This window comes from Spermophilus citellus (genome assembly GCF_964194105.1).
Source record: "Spermophilus citellus genome assembly, chromosome: 9".
Lineage (NCBI taxonomy): Eukaryota > Metazoa > Chordata > Mammalia > Rodentia > Sciuridae > Spermophilus > Spermophilus citellus.
The window spans coordinates 129,939,838-129,954,070 of record NC_138191.1 but is presented as its reverse complement, the minus strand read 5'-3'; the positions used below and the strand labels follow the sequence as shown (position 1 = coordinate 129,954,070).

Here is a 14,233-nt window from a genome sequence, read left to right as displayed (position 1 = left end):
TTAAGTGCAGACTGGTGCTCACTACAGGTGACCTCTCTTCCCTTCTTATCATTAAGTTCCACCACTGCTGAGAATCATGGATATGTTGTGAGGTTGCAGAGGTTTTTTTTCATGGAACTGAGCAGCCCAAAGTGTCTCTTGCACAATAAGATGTATCTCTCATCCTCAAAGTTGCTACCTTTGCACTTCATTCACACCTCTCTAGTCAGAACCCAGAGTGCAGGTGTTTGCAGGTGTGATTGCTAAAGTGTGACTCCTTGCTGGGGCACATCAAGCTGCAGAAGGAAGGCAGGTGGGAAGGGCAAGGTGAAGAAACCAGAAGACATGCTAACCTTGTTGAAAATCATTTGCAGCCACAGGAAAGGGAACTCAGTTCTTCTGTTTTTGTTTTCTAAGGCAAGCAATGTGCTGTCTGATCAAAAGATGAGTTGATTTGATGCAGTTTCTCCCAGGCCCTGGGTCCCCTTCCTCTGATCTTTAATAGGTGTTCTGTATGAGAGTCCAGGAACAGTATTTAGAATGGTCTCTTAATGAAAAAATTGTTAAAAAGTACTTCTGAACGTCTACCCTGAGTATTGAGTATGTTGGAGGAGGAACAACTAGTTGATGGCATGTGTGCGGCGCTATTGCCTGGCTCCTGGCCCAGCTTTGGTGTGTGTCCTCGTGCAGGTGCACACACAGAGACACGTGTGAGCACTGGGGGTGAGGAGGTTGCTCATTAGGGGTTAACCTGTCTAGGATCAAAACCTGATCTAGTACTTCTTTAGGCAGATTCTTTCATCCCTCCTGGGTTGTATTCCTCAGTCGTACATGAGCATAGTGCTTATCACACAGGATTATCGTGAGGATAAGTGAGAAAGTGCATGTAAAATATCAAGAACTGAACTCAGCAGAGAATAAGTACTGTTATCATTCGGGGAGTTTGAAGTCCACTTACATTTTCGTTGGCAATGTGCTGTAAACTCTTTAATCTCAGTTGTGAAAGCTTTAATCTCTTTAGGAGCAATGCTGCAGGCGTCAGGCTGCTACGCTGAGCAGGAGCCCTGGGGTTCCAATTATAACCATATGCTGTCTTTTAAATACACAATGTCTGGGCCACAACATATTTGCTTTAATCCATCCACATCCAGAGCAAGGGAGAAGGCTTTTCCCCGCCATAAAAACATCTATTTATCAGAGTGCAGTGGTGCACGCCTGTAATACCAGAGGCTGAGGTAGGAGGGTGGCAAGTTCAAAAACAGCCTGAGCAACTTAGACCCTGTCTCAAAATAAAAGGTAAAAAAGCCCAGGGGTGTAGCTCAGTGGTAGAGCTCCCCTGGGTTCAATCCCCAGTACCCTGCCCCTAGTCCATTTAGTGTTGAACACATACCACATACTGATCTGAGTCCTGGGATGTTGTAGTGATTGAGATCATGTCCTCTACAATAGCACCACCACACAATGGAAGAAACTGATCAGAAGCTGTGCTAGGTGCACTTGTATAGAGTGGAGTTTCATTCACATTGTAGATTTAGACAGTACATTTAAAAAGAATTAAAAAAATATTTTTAGTTGTAGATTGATACAATACCTTTATTTACTTATATGTGGTGCCAAGGATCGAACCCAGTACCTCACAAGTGTTTACCACTGAGCTACAACCCCAACCCTTTTTATTTCGGGACAGGGACTCACTAAGTTGCCCAGGCTGCCCTTGAACTTGTAATTCTATTACCCCACTATGGAAAGAGTTTCTGAAGATGTGACTAAGTGACGGGGAGTTTATCCTAGATTATCCAGGTGGGCCCTCAATGCAATCACATGTACTCTTACAAGAGGGAGCAGAGGGAAATTTGACTAGAGCAGGTAATTTGAAGATGGAGCAGAGAGAGATGAAGATGCTGGCCTCGAAGATTAAAGTAATGGGAGTCCCGAGTCAAGCCATGCCGGCAGCTACCAGAAGTCAGAAGAGGGAAGGAGGAAGTGTGGCCTTGCTGACATCCTGACTTTAGCCCAGTGATACTGATATTTGGTTTCTGGTTCCACAACTGTTAAGAGAATAAATTTCTGTTGTGTTAACCTGTCAAATTTGTAACAACAGCCCCAGGAAACAAACACACCCAGCCATTTTAGATTAAGGCCAGGGAGGACAACCACTGACCATTCTATCAATCATTTCTTGGCACTACCCTGTCTGGTTCTGATTCACCATATCACTTCTAACTTAACATTCCTTTATTTTTCTTTAGTGTGCAATTGAACACCAGCCAGCCTATAGCTTTTCTTTTAAAATGCTGATTTGTAAGTCAGTGTTTTGATGGTGGATGGCATGGTGGAGCCTTTTTTCTTTTTTTCCCACCTTAGATGCTTTTGATACGTAGATCAAGTTGAAAGGCATTAAGTTAAGGAGTGCAAAAGACAAATGACCGCTTGATTCAGACGACTTCATATTAGTGACTTGCTTGCAGGCATCCACGAGATGGACAATTTCTTTTCCTAAAAGACTGGAAGAATGTGCCGGCCCTGTCAATTTTTAAGGTCTTAGTCACACTGATTCATTCACTAGAGTTAGGTCATCAGCTACATCATCATCCCTTCTCAATAAGACCACACAGGGACATGCGTTGATGAACTTGTGTGCATCAGGGGGCTCATCACATCTCCGGACAACGTCAGAGGTGCATCTGCACTGAATTAAAAGTCTGTTCTTTAGATTGGGTCCTTCCCACGGAGGGCAAGTGTCAGCGTCTTCCTGATGTCATCTGCACAGGACACCTTATCTTGACGTGCTCAGTGCTTCAGATACCACATCTAAGTGACCACTCCAAACTTTCTGCCTCACTGCAGCTCCGGATTCAGGGCTCCCCCAGACCCTCTCTCCCATCCAGTTCAATCCAGTTCACCTCCGCGGGGCCCCGCGCCTCGTCCTTCAGAACCTGTTTGCTCCCTCTCTGCAAACACCAGGTTCCACAGGGACAAGGCCACTGTCCTGTCGTTCTGGAGTCGCTGCACCTTGGACCGGTGCTAAGCGCAAGGCGGGCAGCCAGCGAACACGCCTTCGCTATGGACGGGCAAAGCCGTCCGCGGGGCCCGCCTCCCTGCAGTTTGGTCTTTCCCGGGCGAGGCGACAGCGGGGCCCTGGACGGCGGGGCCCCGGCCTGCGAGCTTCCCCGACGGGTACCGGGCGACCTGTCGGCGGCCCTTCCCTCCCACTCCCCTGCCTTCGGGAAGGCCGCGGAGTCTTCGGTAACTCGGAATCGCGCGGAAGCCCGACGCCCCAGTGCGCCCGGGGCCACGGTGCCGGCGAGGCGCGGCCGGCGGTGGAGTGGAGCCGGGGCGCTGCGCGCGGTCGGGGTCGGGGTCGCGGAGGCCGCGCCGCCGCGACGTCACTTCCGGCCGGGGCCAAGATGGCGGCGGCGAGGCGCGGGCGCCGGGGCGGGCGGAGTGGCGGCGGCGGCTCTCGGCGCGTTGAGGCGCGGGGCGCGGCGGGCGCGGGTAAGAGCCGGCGGGGGCGGGCGGCCTCGGGGCCGGCGCCGGGGTCCCGCGGGGATCGCGGCGGCCGCCACACGCCGGGGGTCGGCGGCCGCGTCCCTTCCGAGGTCCCGGGCGCCGCGGGCCGGTGGGGGCCCGGAGGGAGGCACGGTTCGCCGCGTCGGTGGCCCCGCTGGCGGGCGTCGGGCGGCGTCACGGGGTTCCTTCCTGCCAACCCAGGGGGTCCCCGCGGCGAAGTTTGGGACTCGCTTTGTGGCGGAGCGGCGGGCCCGGGGCGCGCGGCTGCAGGGCCGCCGGGGACCCCACGTGGGCTCCGCGGTTGTCCCGATTGTCAAGTCGCCGTCCTGCGCCTCTTTTGTGTTCCCGCTGAGTGTGTCCTGCGCGTTTGCGTGCTTCGTCTGTTCCGTGTCTTGCGTCTTTGTGTTTCCTGAGTAGTTTTCGTGTTAGAGATTGTCTCCCAGGATGTGTGCGTGTCTCTGTGTGTGTGTGTGTGTGTGTGTGAGTGAGTGACAGATGTGCACTTCTGAGTATGTTAACACATTTGTTACTAAAAGCAATGTATGCACCTTTTTCTGAAGGTGGCAAGCGAGACATGGAGCAAACCTAAGAGGTCAGGCCTTCAGGATCCCGCCCAACCCACGCGGGAAACACCCAGGGGCTTGCAACCCTATGTCAGGCTGTGAGCAGGGGGGAAAATCCCCCAGTTAACCCGGAAGCCCCATTTCCCAAGCCTGCGCTGCTGGAATCCTGTCCCTGTGCAGAGATGCAGTTCCTGCTGGTCCGAGCCATGCATCTAAGGTTGTGTTGAGGGTTTTTTTTTTTTTTTTTTTGTGTGTGTGTTTGATAAGCAGAACGCCTATTGCTGAATCCCAGTAACTTGTTCTTAGACCCCTTTAATGGGACACTGAAATGATTGTCTCTAGAACAGTTATTGTCCCCAAAACATGACTAAAATATATAGAAGTTTTTGTTTACTCCAGTTTTATTGTTACAAATGACTGCCTCGATTAATAGCAAATGGAACCTTTCCCTGTTTCTTTTATCTACAATAGCACAGATTTCTTTTCAGTTTGATTAGTTTTGTTCATGTATGAAAAAAAAGTAGGTTCCTTTTTTTTTTTTTTTTTTTTAAAAACATGATAGGAAATGCGTGTACAGATATTAAGGAGGGAGAACTGAGACATAATCATGCCCTTTTCCTTTAGTAGGGTTCTGTTTTTGAGATGGCATGCAACTAACTGCCTCTTCATTCTCCAGCCTTTCTTTTCCAAGTGGATATCAGTTTAGCTTTGAGAAAAACCTGTAAAGATCACCTTATTAAACCTCCCTCAGTTCAGGCCATGGAAACAGAGATGGAAATTCACAGTGAGAACTAACACTCATCTGCATTTGCTGTTAATTCAGGACTCTTTTTACCTGACACATCTTTTCTGCTTTGATTGAACTAAACTAGTACGTTTGAATTACTCAGGAAAATATTAGGAATGTAATAATAATACATTATTATTGCTTAGTAAGTGTTTGCTTTTGTCAATTTTGAAGGTATTTTCTTTCCTGGAAAAGTTGGTACATTTATTTGGATTTGTCTTATTTTGTAGGTAGTGCCTGAAATAATAAAGTTTAAATTTGTAAATACGGTATTAGTTTTGTAAGTACAAAGCATAAACAAAATATTCTCACAGCAGAACAGATGGAAAATAGAACATCACAAAGAAGGGATAGAAATTGATTATAACCTTCTTCCTCTTCAGGTAGCCATTGTTAACATTTTGGCAAATTCTCACTTGCTAGTCTCTCTTGGTGTCCATATGTCTATTCTTAGTCATATATATTTATGTGTAGAACTTGGCTTGCATTTATGCAGGATTAGTATTGTGTATTAATTGTGACCTGTCTTCCCATATGATGCTATATGTATCAATGCCATTAACTATTCTTCACTTTGAGTCATAACTTATTAATTTCATAATGATCTGTAATGTTTCTAAAGCCTGAGATTTTCTTTTTATTATTAAAAATTTTTGAAAGCTTTTTTCTATTGTGAAGTTTTATAATCTTTTAAAAAAATGTGCAAAGTGTAAATTCCGCTTCTAAGCCTCTAAGCATTTTTTTTTTTTTTTGCAGATACTGTTATGAGAAATAACAGTTTTAGCTCCCTGTTTTCTCAGTTGGATTTTGCAGTTACTTAAATATATCTACACACATACTCATTTGAGGATTATTTTGTGTTAGATGTTTATTTATTCATGGAACTGTTTCTTTAAGTCTCCTTTCAAGTCTAGATCTGATTTACAAGCCTTCCAGGTCTTGTTAAATCAGAGTTTCTAGGACGGAAAGCACCTTCTGTTGTTAACTAATTTCATCTCTTCTGAGTAGCTTTTCCTGTTATTTTTTAGTACCTGTGCTGGTGGAGGGGGGAATCAAAATCCTAAAACCAAACTGGAATTTCACTATAAAACTCCACAGTGGTGAGTACAAGAGGAGTAGATGGGCATTGAGGGAGGGAATTGTTAGACTTGAATGGAGAGGGGTAGCTACAGGGAGTTTCTGGATAGCTGAGAACGTTACCTGCCTGCCAATCAATCGTGACACCTGCTCCCACTGCCATGTGTCCTGTGCTTCATGGTTTGCTGCTGGTCAGGGTGGCATCACCCATTACAGTGTTTGGTTAGAGGCCTGGGGTAGTGTTTTGGCTCTTTCCTTTGAAATTAGAAGTTTGTAGATAGAGCCATAAAATTCATCTTTGTAGGGTGGCTGAAAGCTGTGGACTCCATTAGTCCTGAAAGCAATACCTAGGCTCCGTTAAAGCAGACTCCCTCAGTCTCTGCATTGCTGACATTTGGCCTGGATGATTCTTTGTTGTGGGGACTCTTGTACATTGGAGAATGTTTAGCAACTTCCCTACCCTTGAGATGCCATTGGTACTCCCCCCTGAATTGTGACAAGCAGTAGTCTCCAGGCTTTGCCAAATGTCCCTGGGGGGTGGGGGCAGAATTGCGTATAACTACTGCATTAGAGAAAGATTCATCTCATCTGACTGGATGGTTGAATCAATGAAGCAGTTTATCAAATCCCACAGAACTTTTAGACAGTATGGTTTATATCTGGAAGCCGGGGAAAGGTCCTCCTCTTCTGTCCATGTTCCTTCCAGCTTTGTCTTTTGTGACTTTATAGAGTGATCACTTCAGCAGTCTTTCTTTGGCAGTCTTGTGGCAAGAGATAAAGCAATGTGAAGTGTCCTGGAGATTATGAAGGATTTTTCATGGCATGATACCAGCATTCTCAGTATGCAGATTAATTTTTATTATGAAATTTAAATAAATTTGCATGGAGTTGATACATGTTGAATAATTTAAGCCTGTGGTCCACTATTATTATGCTGGACATCCCAGAATAACTGTCCTTTCTTCCTAGAAAATGGGACTTGGTGAAGCAGCCCCTTAAAGATTGATGGTACATGCCAAACTAGTTTTTCTAAAATTTCCTTTTCTTTCTTTAACAACCAGTTTGGGGTTATGCACAGAAATGATGAATTTGTCCTGAGGAAAGGTTTACTTCTGAAGTGCTTACCTAACTTTAACTCCGCACATTATAACTTAAAAGAGAGTTAATGATCTTCATGGAAAACATGTGACATCAATGAACCTTATTCAGGGGGAAAAATAGAAGTCACCGAATCTTTGCTTGTAATCTTTCTAAGTATAGAAAATATAGATTGAATTTTGTTATTGGAGTAAGTAAAAAGTATACAAAAACAGATCTGCTGTAGGAACCACATTTAATAATGGGGTGGTGTTTTGAATTGCAGAAGAGCTGCATAATTTTGCTGGTGTGAATGCATGTATCATTTAATATTTTTTCTTAAAAAGAGTGTCCTTTATTCCCCTCCCCACCTCCCTGAAGCATGAATTAGAGTTACTGTGTATAGTAGTAAATCTGATTCATTTGGAGTGAAATATGCTTATAATATTCTTCTCAGTACCATATAGTATTTATTCTTGGAGTCCTGGCTCATGTCATACCTCTGCTATGCTTTCATTTATTAGTCTTTAGGAACATGCCAGAAAGGAGGTTTCACTGAACACTTATATATTTTCCAGCCATTTTGGTGAAAAGAATATTCTGTAGCTCTTGCAGTAAATCACATGTTAGGTTGCTTTGAAAGAGCAGAATTATTTCTTGGCACAGCTTGTCTGAAACATGTAAAGCCAAGTGCAGCTGTTAGGTTGATTATAGTGGGCAGCCAATCTGGAAATTGGGGAAACCCACTCGGTTTTACAAGCACTTGTATATTTTCTAAGACTATAAACTTTGGTGAGGAAATTCTGTGTACTTTCAAATATAAATGATGCCATCAAAATTTGAAAAGAATTGTGAGATGGATAAGTCCTGTTATGTACATCAGTCTGAATGCTGTACCTTTCTCAAATCTTACTAAGAAAATATAAATTAAGCTTATTTTGGAGTATGATTGTAAAAGTGACATTCAAGGTGCTTCTTACTCTGAGACTTATTTTAGGGACCTTGCCATAATTCAGAAAATTCCAGTTTTAAGGCATACCTGCAAGTAAGAATTTTGAAAAGGGGTGCTCTTGGATTAATTTACATTCTTAATTGTTAAGCTCTGATACCTTTTGTTAGAAGACATTGAGCAGGAGATTGATGCCATCTGAGGGCAACCTGTAGTGATTTAACCAACCTGGATGTAAAGATGACAGTCCCACAGATGAAGCACAGCTGAGTGGGGGGTCACTTGTCTCCTCTTGCCTCTTCCTATCTATAAACTGAGTATAACCATTGCTTCTCTTTCACTGGGATGTTTTGATATGATAGGTAAAGAGCATGCAAGCAGCATGAGGGACTTCCAAGTTTTGAAAAACATTAGTAATGTTCTTCTTGGAGATGCCATGGCACAATTATTGTTGAGAGCAACTTTTGCAAGTTATCTCTCAAGTTCTTAGGATTTTTGATCCTACTAGTATGTTCCCTTCTGGACATAGAGAGAGGGTGGTACTATTTTTCTAGTCCTTTCCATGCCTTCCACAAAGCCAGAGATTCGCGTCTTCTACTCTTCTCTCAGGATATTTATCCTGTTGGCAATTTCTTTTTCTGAGCCACCCCTTTGAGACTGAAGACTTGTGAATCTCTGTCTGAAACCCTGACTGGTCTGTGTGGGGACAGTCTTTCTTTCCATCCATGGATGTAGCTTTCCATGGAACGTCTGGCCTCCTAGATCCCCCTGCAAGAGCTCCCCACTGTCCACTTTAGTCCCATCCCTGCTCTGACTGCTCTCTATAAAACGTCTTCAAGATTACTCTTCCCAGTGGTCACCCCGCATTTCTGGACTCATCCTCACACCTCTTTGCCTTGTTGAGTTAGCTGACGCGTTCTGCCAGTTCCTCTGCCAGTTCCTCGGCCGCTTGGACCAGCTCTTATCTTCTCGCAGCTGTCGCCTGCGGTTCAAACCCTATTTGTGTATTAGTTTGGAATCTTAATGGACCTGTCTTCCTGGCTGCTTACTTGCCACCTACTTTTATCACTTTTTTAACTTAATCTTGTTAAAAAATTAGATTCTGTCTGTGGCACTCCCCCAGTCAAGAACCCTGCCTCCCATCCTGGTGGCCACAGCCGCTTTCTTGATTGGCGGTCTGGAACCCTGGCTCTTATGCACGTGTCACAGGCTCTGCTTTTCAGTAATTCCTGTTCTACCTTTTGCTATAGACCTTCAGGGCTTTGGGAGTGGGATAATAAATCCTCTCACAGTGTCTGGGGAGGCCCTGCAAGGTCAAGTTCAGATTTAACCTGGAGTTCAAAGCCCCTTGCAACTGTCCCCATCTATTTTATTAGATCCATACTGAAGGCACATTGTCTTGCCGGCCATAGCAGACAAACATCAGAACAATCTGTCATGGTTTTATCGTGAATGGTTAGGGATTTATTTTTACCTTGAAATAAAAACTATGAATAACTTGTTTTAAGGAAATATGTTTTCCCTTAAAATAATAACTCATTTATGTTCAAGGTCTTCTTAAAATGCACACCTTGCTCTGCAAACAGTAGGCATAATTGATTTTTGAAAGCTTTTGAGAATGGAAGTAGTTAACAGATTTAGCTCAGATTATTTATACAAGAGTTTCTCCCTAGCAAATAAAGAATACCTTCTAGAATCTTGGGTGAGTCTTGTACTGATTAAGTGTGCCTGGCACCTCTGCAAGAGGGTGAAGTATTGGCCCTGCCTGTCGTGGGCTTCCAGTTTGCTTTGGGTTGTTCACCTGGGACCTCAGGAAGCCTCCCTGTCACTGACATGTGGGTTACCTGGAAAGGGAATTTTCCCGCGTTCCCTGTTGTGTTGGAGGAATTCCAAGATCTCCAGCAGCCACTGTAAGATGACCAGATTAATGCTGTGAGAGGTTAGGTGGGAAACAAGTACTTGGGTGACAGGACCAGCACGGCCACAGCTGTGTTCTGCTGAATTTTCAGGGAAATCTCAAGTATATTGCAGAGGTCCTGAAAATCTCTCAGTTTGCAAAGTTGAATCACAGAAGCAGTAGTGGCCTTGGCAACTCTGATGGAAAAACAGTAACTCAGAGCAGCTGAGTGTTCATTTGGGAGTGGGAATTGTGGGGTGAGCTAACCCTTGTTTGGATGTAGACATTTGAGTGTTAGTAAAGAATTGACTTAATTTTCCTTTTATAAAAACTTAGATGTTTTCACAAATGTAACTTTAGGGAAAATGTCAGAAAAGTATCTTTTATTGAAACTTTGTTTTAGTACTGATGCAGAAGACACAGTCACAGGTTACATTGTACTTCTGCTGGGAGCCGGGGCTATAGGAACCGAGGGCCTTTTTTACAGCAGGCCCCGAAGGGAAAGCGCTGGTATTCTGCCCAACCCCATGGCTTCGTGTTGATTTCAGCATCTATATCTCTTGGCAGTTAGTCTTGAAAATAAGGAAAGGGAATTAACTTTTTAATTCAAGGGTGTTTTGATGGGGTGGATTTACCTCATCCGGGAAAATGGACAGTAATTCTTTTGTTCTTCATGCCATGGGGAGGAATGTCCTACTCTTAGGGAGAGGTAAGATGATATATTTTAATTTCTTTAGAGAAGCTGTGTGTGTATGTGTGTGTGTGTGTGTGTTCATATAAAATTTGCGGGGGGAGGGGGTACTGGGGATTGACCTCAGGGGCACTCAGCCACTGAGCCACATCCCCAGCCCTAGTTTGTATTTAGAGACAGGGTCTCACTGAGTTCTTAGCGCCTCACTTTTGCTGAGGCTGGCTTTGAACTCTGATCCTCTTGCCTCAGCCTCCTGAGCTGCTGGGATTACAGGCATACGCCACTGCACTAGCTGAAGCTGGGTATTTTTAATTAGGGGTTTAGAGAGAATTACTGTAGAAATCCTAAACAAAGCCTAAAATTTATGAAGTAATGAATTCTTTGTTCAGTGCAATATGACATAGGTGTACGAATTTAATCAGAAGGATGAGGACATATTTAATAGCTGTTTATAATATCAGATAAATGATAAACAATTAGCAATTGAGTACATTTTGTTGTAAGCTTAGCTCTTTTATTAATGATGCTGGGAATAGTATTCTATCTTATTTATTTTTTTGTGGTGTTGGGGATTGAATCTGGGGCCTCAAGCATGCTAGACAAGTGCTTTACTACCAAGCTGATTCCTATATCAGGAGCAGTAATTTAAAACAAATTTCCCTCTATTTCCCCCACCCCACTCCACCCCTAGGAAAGGAGGAGATTTCTGGTGGGGAAAATGCAGATTCATGGTGCTTTCCTAGCATATCAGCTTGTCTCTTATTTGACATTGCAATATGGTGTGATTGAATTGCTCAAGGCCCGTTGGAGCCAGAGGGCTGTTGATCTCTGAGCTCTGTAACTTACATATTTTAAATTGAGCTTTAATCATCCCCCCCCCCACCCCGTGGGTACTATAGCTGAAAAGCCCCTGAGAACAGTAGACCCTCCATTTTTCCAGTTTGCTGCATGTTTGAAAAAAATTCTCCCAGCTGGAGCGAACCCTCTAAGCCTCACTTTCTTACTTTAGTTTTGCCACTTTCTACTCTGTGCGTTCAGGGAATCAGGTCCTGGGGCAGTTGGCTTGGTGTTCTGGGTCTCATTGAGGAAATGATGTTGAAATGGGAGAAATTAGTTGTTTGTGAACATCCCATTCCTGTGTCTCTTCATTTTAATTTTTACTTATTAATTTTTTTTTTTTTTTTTTTTTTGCAGTACTGGGGATTGAACTGAGGGGCACTGTACTAGGGAGTGACTTCCCCAGTCCTTTAAAAAATTTAAAATTTTCAGATAGTGTCTTGCTGAATTGCCCAGGCTGGCCTCTGATGTGGCCATCCTCTTGCTTCAGCCTTCCGAGTTGCTGGGATTGCAGGCATGTTCTTCACAGGCTTCTGTAGGAAGAACAACTCCTCGTGCTGATCTCTGTGTTACCACTGCCTTTGGCCTTGGTGGAATCATTCTGGGGGATGAGAGAGAGCAGCCATTTCAAGCAGGGTCCACACCCTCTGATTCAGCGTTTGCCTAGTCTTTGCTGTCATCTCAGTCTGTTTCTCTTTCACTGCACAGTGCTCTCCTTAAAAGGATAGACATTTCAGGTTTGATCTCTCACTCTAACTTGATAACAAAGGCTACATTTTCAAAGGAAAATGAGGCTGTATATTTTTGTGTCCGACTACATGATTACCCCTATGGAATTATATTAATTTGGGAAAGGAAAATGAATGACTTCATTTAGCCAACTCTGGGCAGACTGAATATTTGTGATTTTGCTTAGTTTAAGAAGTGGGCACCACAGGTTTTCAAAATCATTTCCAGAGTTTATAGGTTGTAATCTGGTGATTCCACTTTTTTTAAGAAAAAATATACTTATTTTATAGTTGTAGTTGGACACAATACTTTTATTTCACTCATTTATTTTTTATGTGGTGCTGAACCCAGGGTCTCATGCGTGCGAGACGAGCACTCTGCCACTGAGCCACAACCCCAGCCCCTCCACCCTTTTGGTAAGAATTATGAATGATGGTTTTCTGTGACAATACATTAATAGTGTTTGTAAATTGATCAAATCATTTTGAGAACTTAACATGGTCCAGTCATTTTAAATTTTCTAGACGTTTCTGGATTGCAAGAATCTTTTGGTCAGGATAGGTCAAGTCGGTGTTAGACACTAAATTCACTCTGCTGGACCCTTCATAGTGTCTGTATTTGCTGCAATTATATTTATTTGCCATAAGAACTACTTTATGTAGTGATTAATTTTAGAATATTTTTCTTATATTTGCCCTAAACTTTCTGAGACTTCTTTCACAAAATTGTCATTTTAAATCTGTTTTCTTGTATCTAGTCCATGTTTTCATTGCATTTTTGGTCTTTTAAATTCAAAACAATTGTACAACTTCTCCTACTTGTTTCTGTTTTACTTGTTTCTTTGTCCATAACCTTTATAAGTCTTAAAAGTTAAATATGGTCTTCGATTCTTGATGTTACAATGTGGAATTTTTTGTGCCTAAAAATAATTATACAAAATTAGTATCAGTGACTTCTAAGTAGCATTGCAAAGTTAATTGCAGTATTTTCCAAATAGCCACAAAAGATCTAAACCTATCCTAAAGAATAATTGTAAAATCAGCGATTTAGAGATGACTGTGTATATCAAATAAAATGTTATTAAGTATTTTTTCAATTCTCTCTTTCCTCCAGACTTGAACTATTCTTAAAGAATCTGCTTTTTTGTTTGTTTGAGTTTTTTTGCCTTTCATATAACTTTGTAGATTTTACAAGTCTGTAAAGGTACACGGACACAGTTTAGCTGGTGTTGTGTGATTCATAGTGCCAGCTGGTTTCTGTTTTATTCAGAGGTTTGGTGAGGGAGATAGGACTTGAGTTGCAGGGTTGTTCAGACCCAGGGATATGAAAGTTCCACCTTTTTCTAGACTTTCTGGTCTCTGGACCTCCATATCAGATAGCCCAGCTAAACAGTTGCTCATATTGCCTTGACACTTTCGCGGCCAGTGTTTGAATAAAGTCCGAAATTATTTTATTGTTGCTGTGTTAATACTGATAATTTATAATCAGATCATCTTTATGATAGTAATAGATTAAATATTGGGAAGGATGATTCTGGAATTTGAAAGCAATTTCTCAAAAAGTTCGGTAAATACTCAGTATTAAAACTTTAGATATGTAAAAAAGAGATCAAACTTACCTTTTTTAAGAGTGTATGCTGTTTGGGGCTAGGGTTGGAGCTCAGTGGTAGAGTGCTTGCCTTGCATGTGTAAGGCCCTGGGTTCAATTCTCAGTACCACATAAAAATAAATAAATAAACATAAAGATATTGTGTCTATCCACAATTAAAAAATAATTTTAAAAAGTGTATGCTGTTAGTATACTATAGTTGGTGATAAAAATTCAAAAGCTCTAAATGTGCATATCTGTCCAATGTACTTTTTCTGCTGCTTCCAGGACTGATTAATATTAACAAGGGGGACCAGGAGGACTACATAAGACATATTCAGAAATGCTCTAGAAGTATTCAAGAATGTTTGATCAGGCGTGGAAATCCATGTGAGAAACTATGTCATAAGCCATGGTCAGAGAAGTTCTGGAGTTTTAAGATTTTTAGTGTCTACCATTAGAAGACCTGAGACACTTAATTTCTTTTTTTTTTTTCCTTTTGATTGTGCTGGGCATGGAACCTCGGGCCTGGCACATGACAGGCAGATGC

At 42.7% G+C, this 14,233-nt stretch overlaps 1 protein-coding gene across 3 annotated transcripts in view; it reads left to right on the top strand.

The window, feature by feature from the left end:
• The first annotated feature begins 2,494 nt into the window (after positions 1-2,494).
• The window catches only part of PRDM2 (PR/SET domain 2), an 88,776-nt gene continuing 77,037 nt past the window's right edge, over positions 2,495-14,233 (top strand). For 2 of the 3 annotated variants that reach the window (XM_081308092.1, XM_081308091.1), the window contains exon 1: positions 2,495-3,474. In XM_081308092.1, the coding sequence (XP_081164218.1) occupies positions 3,043-3,474 (432 nt within the window). In that variant the 5' untranslated portion in view covers positions 2,495-3,042. The remainder of the gene's footprint in view (positions 3,475-14,233) is intronic. The other variant, XM_081308093.1, reaches the window with a different exon arrangement.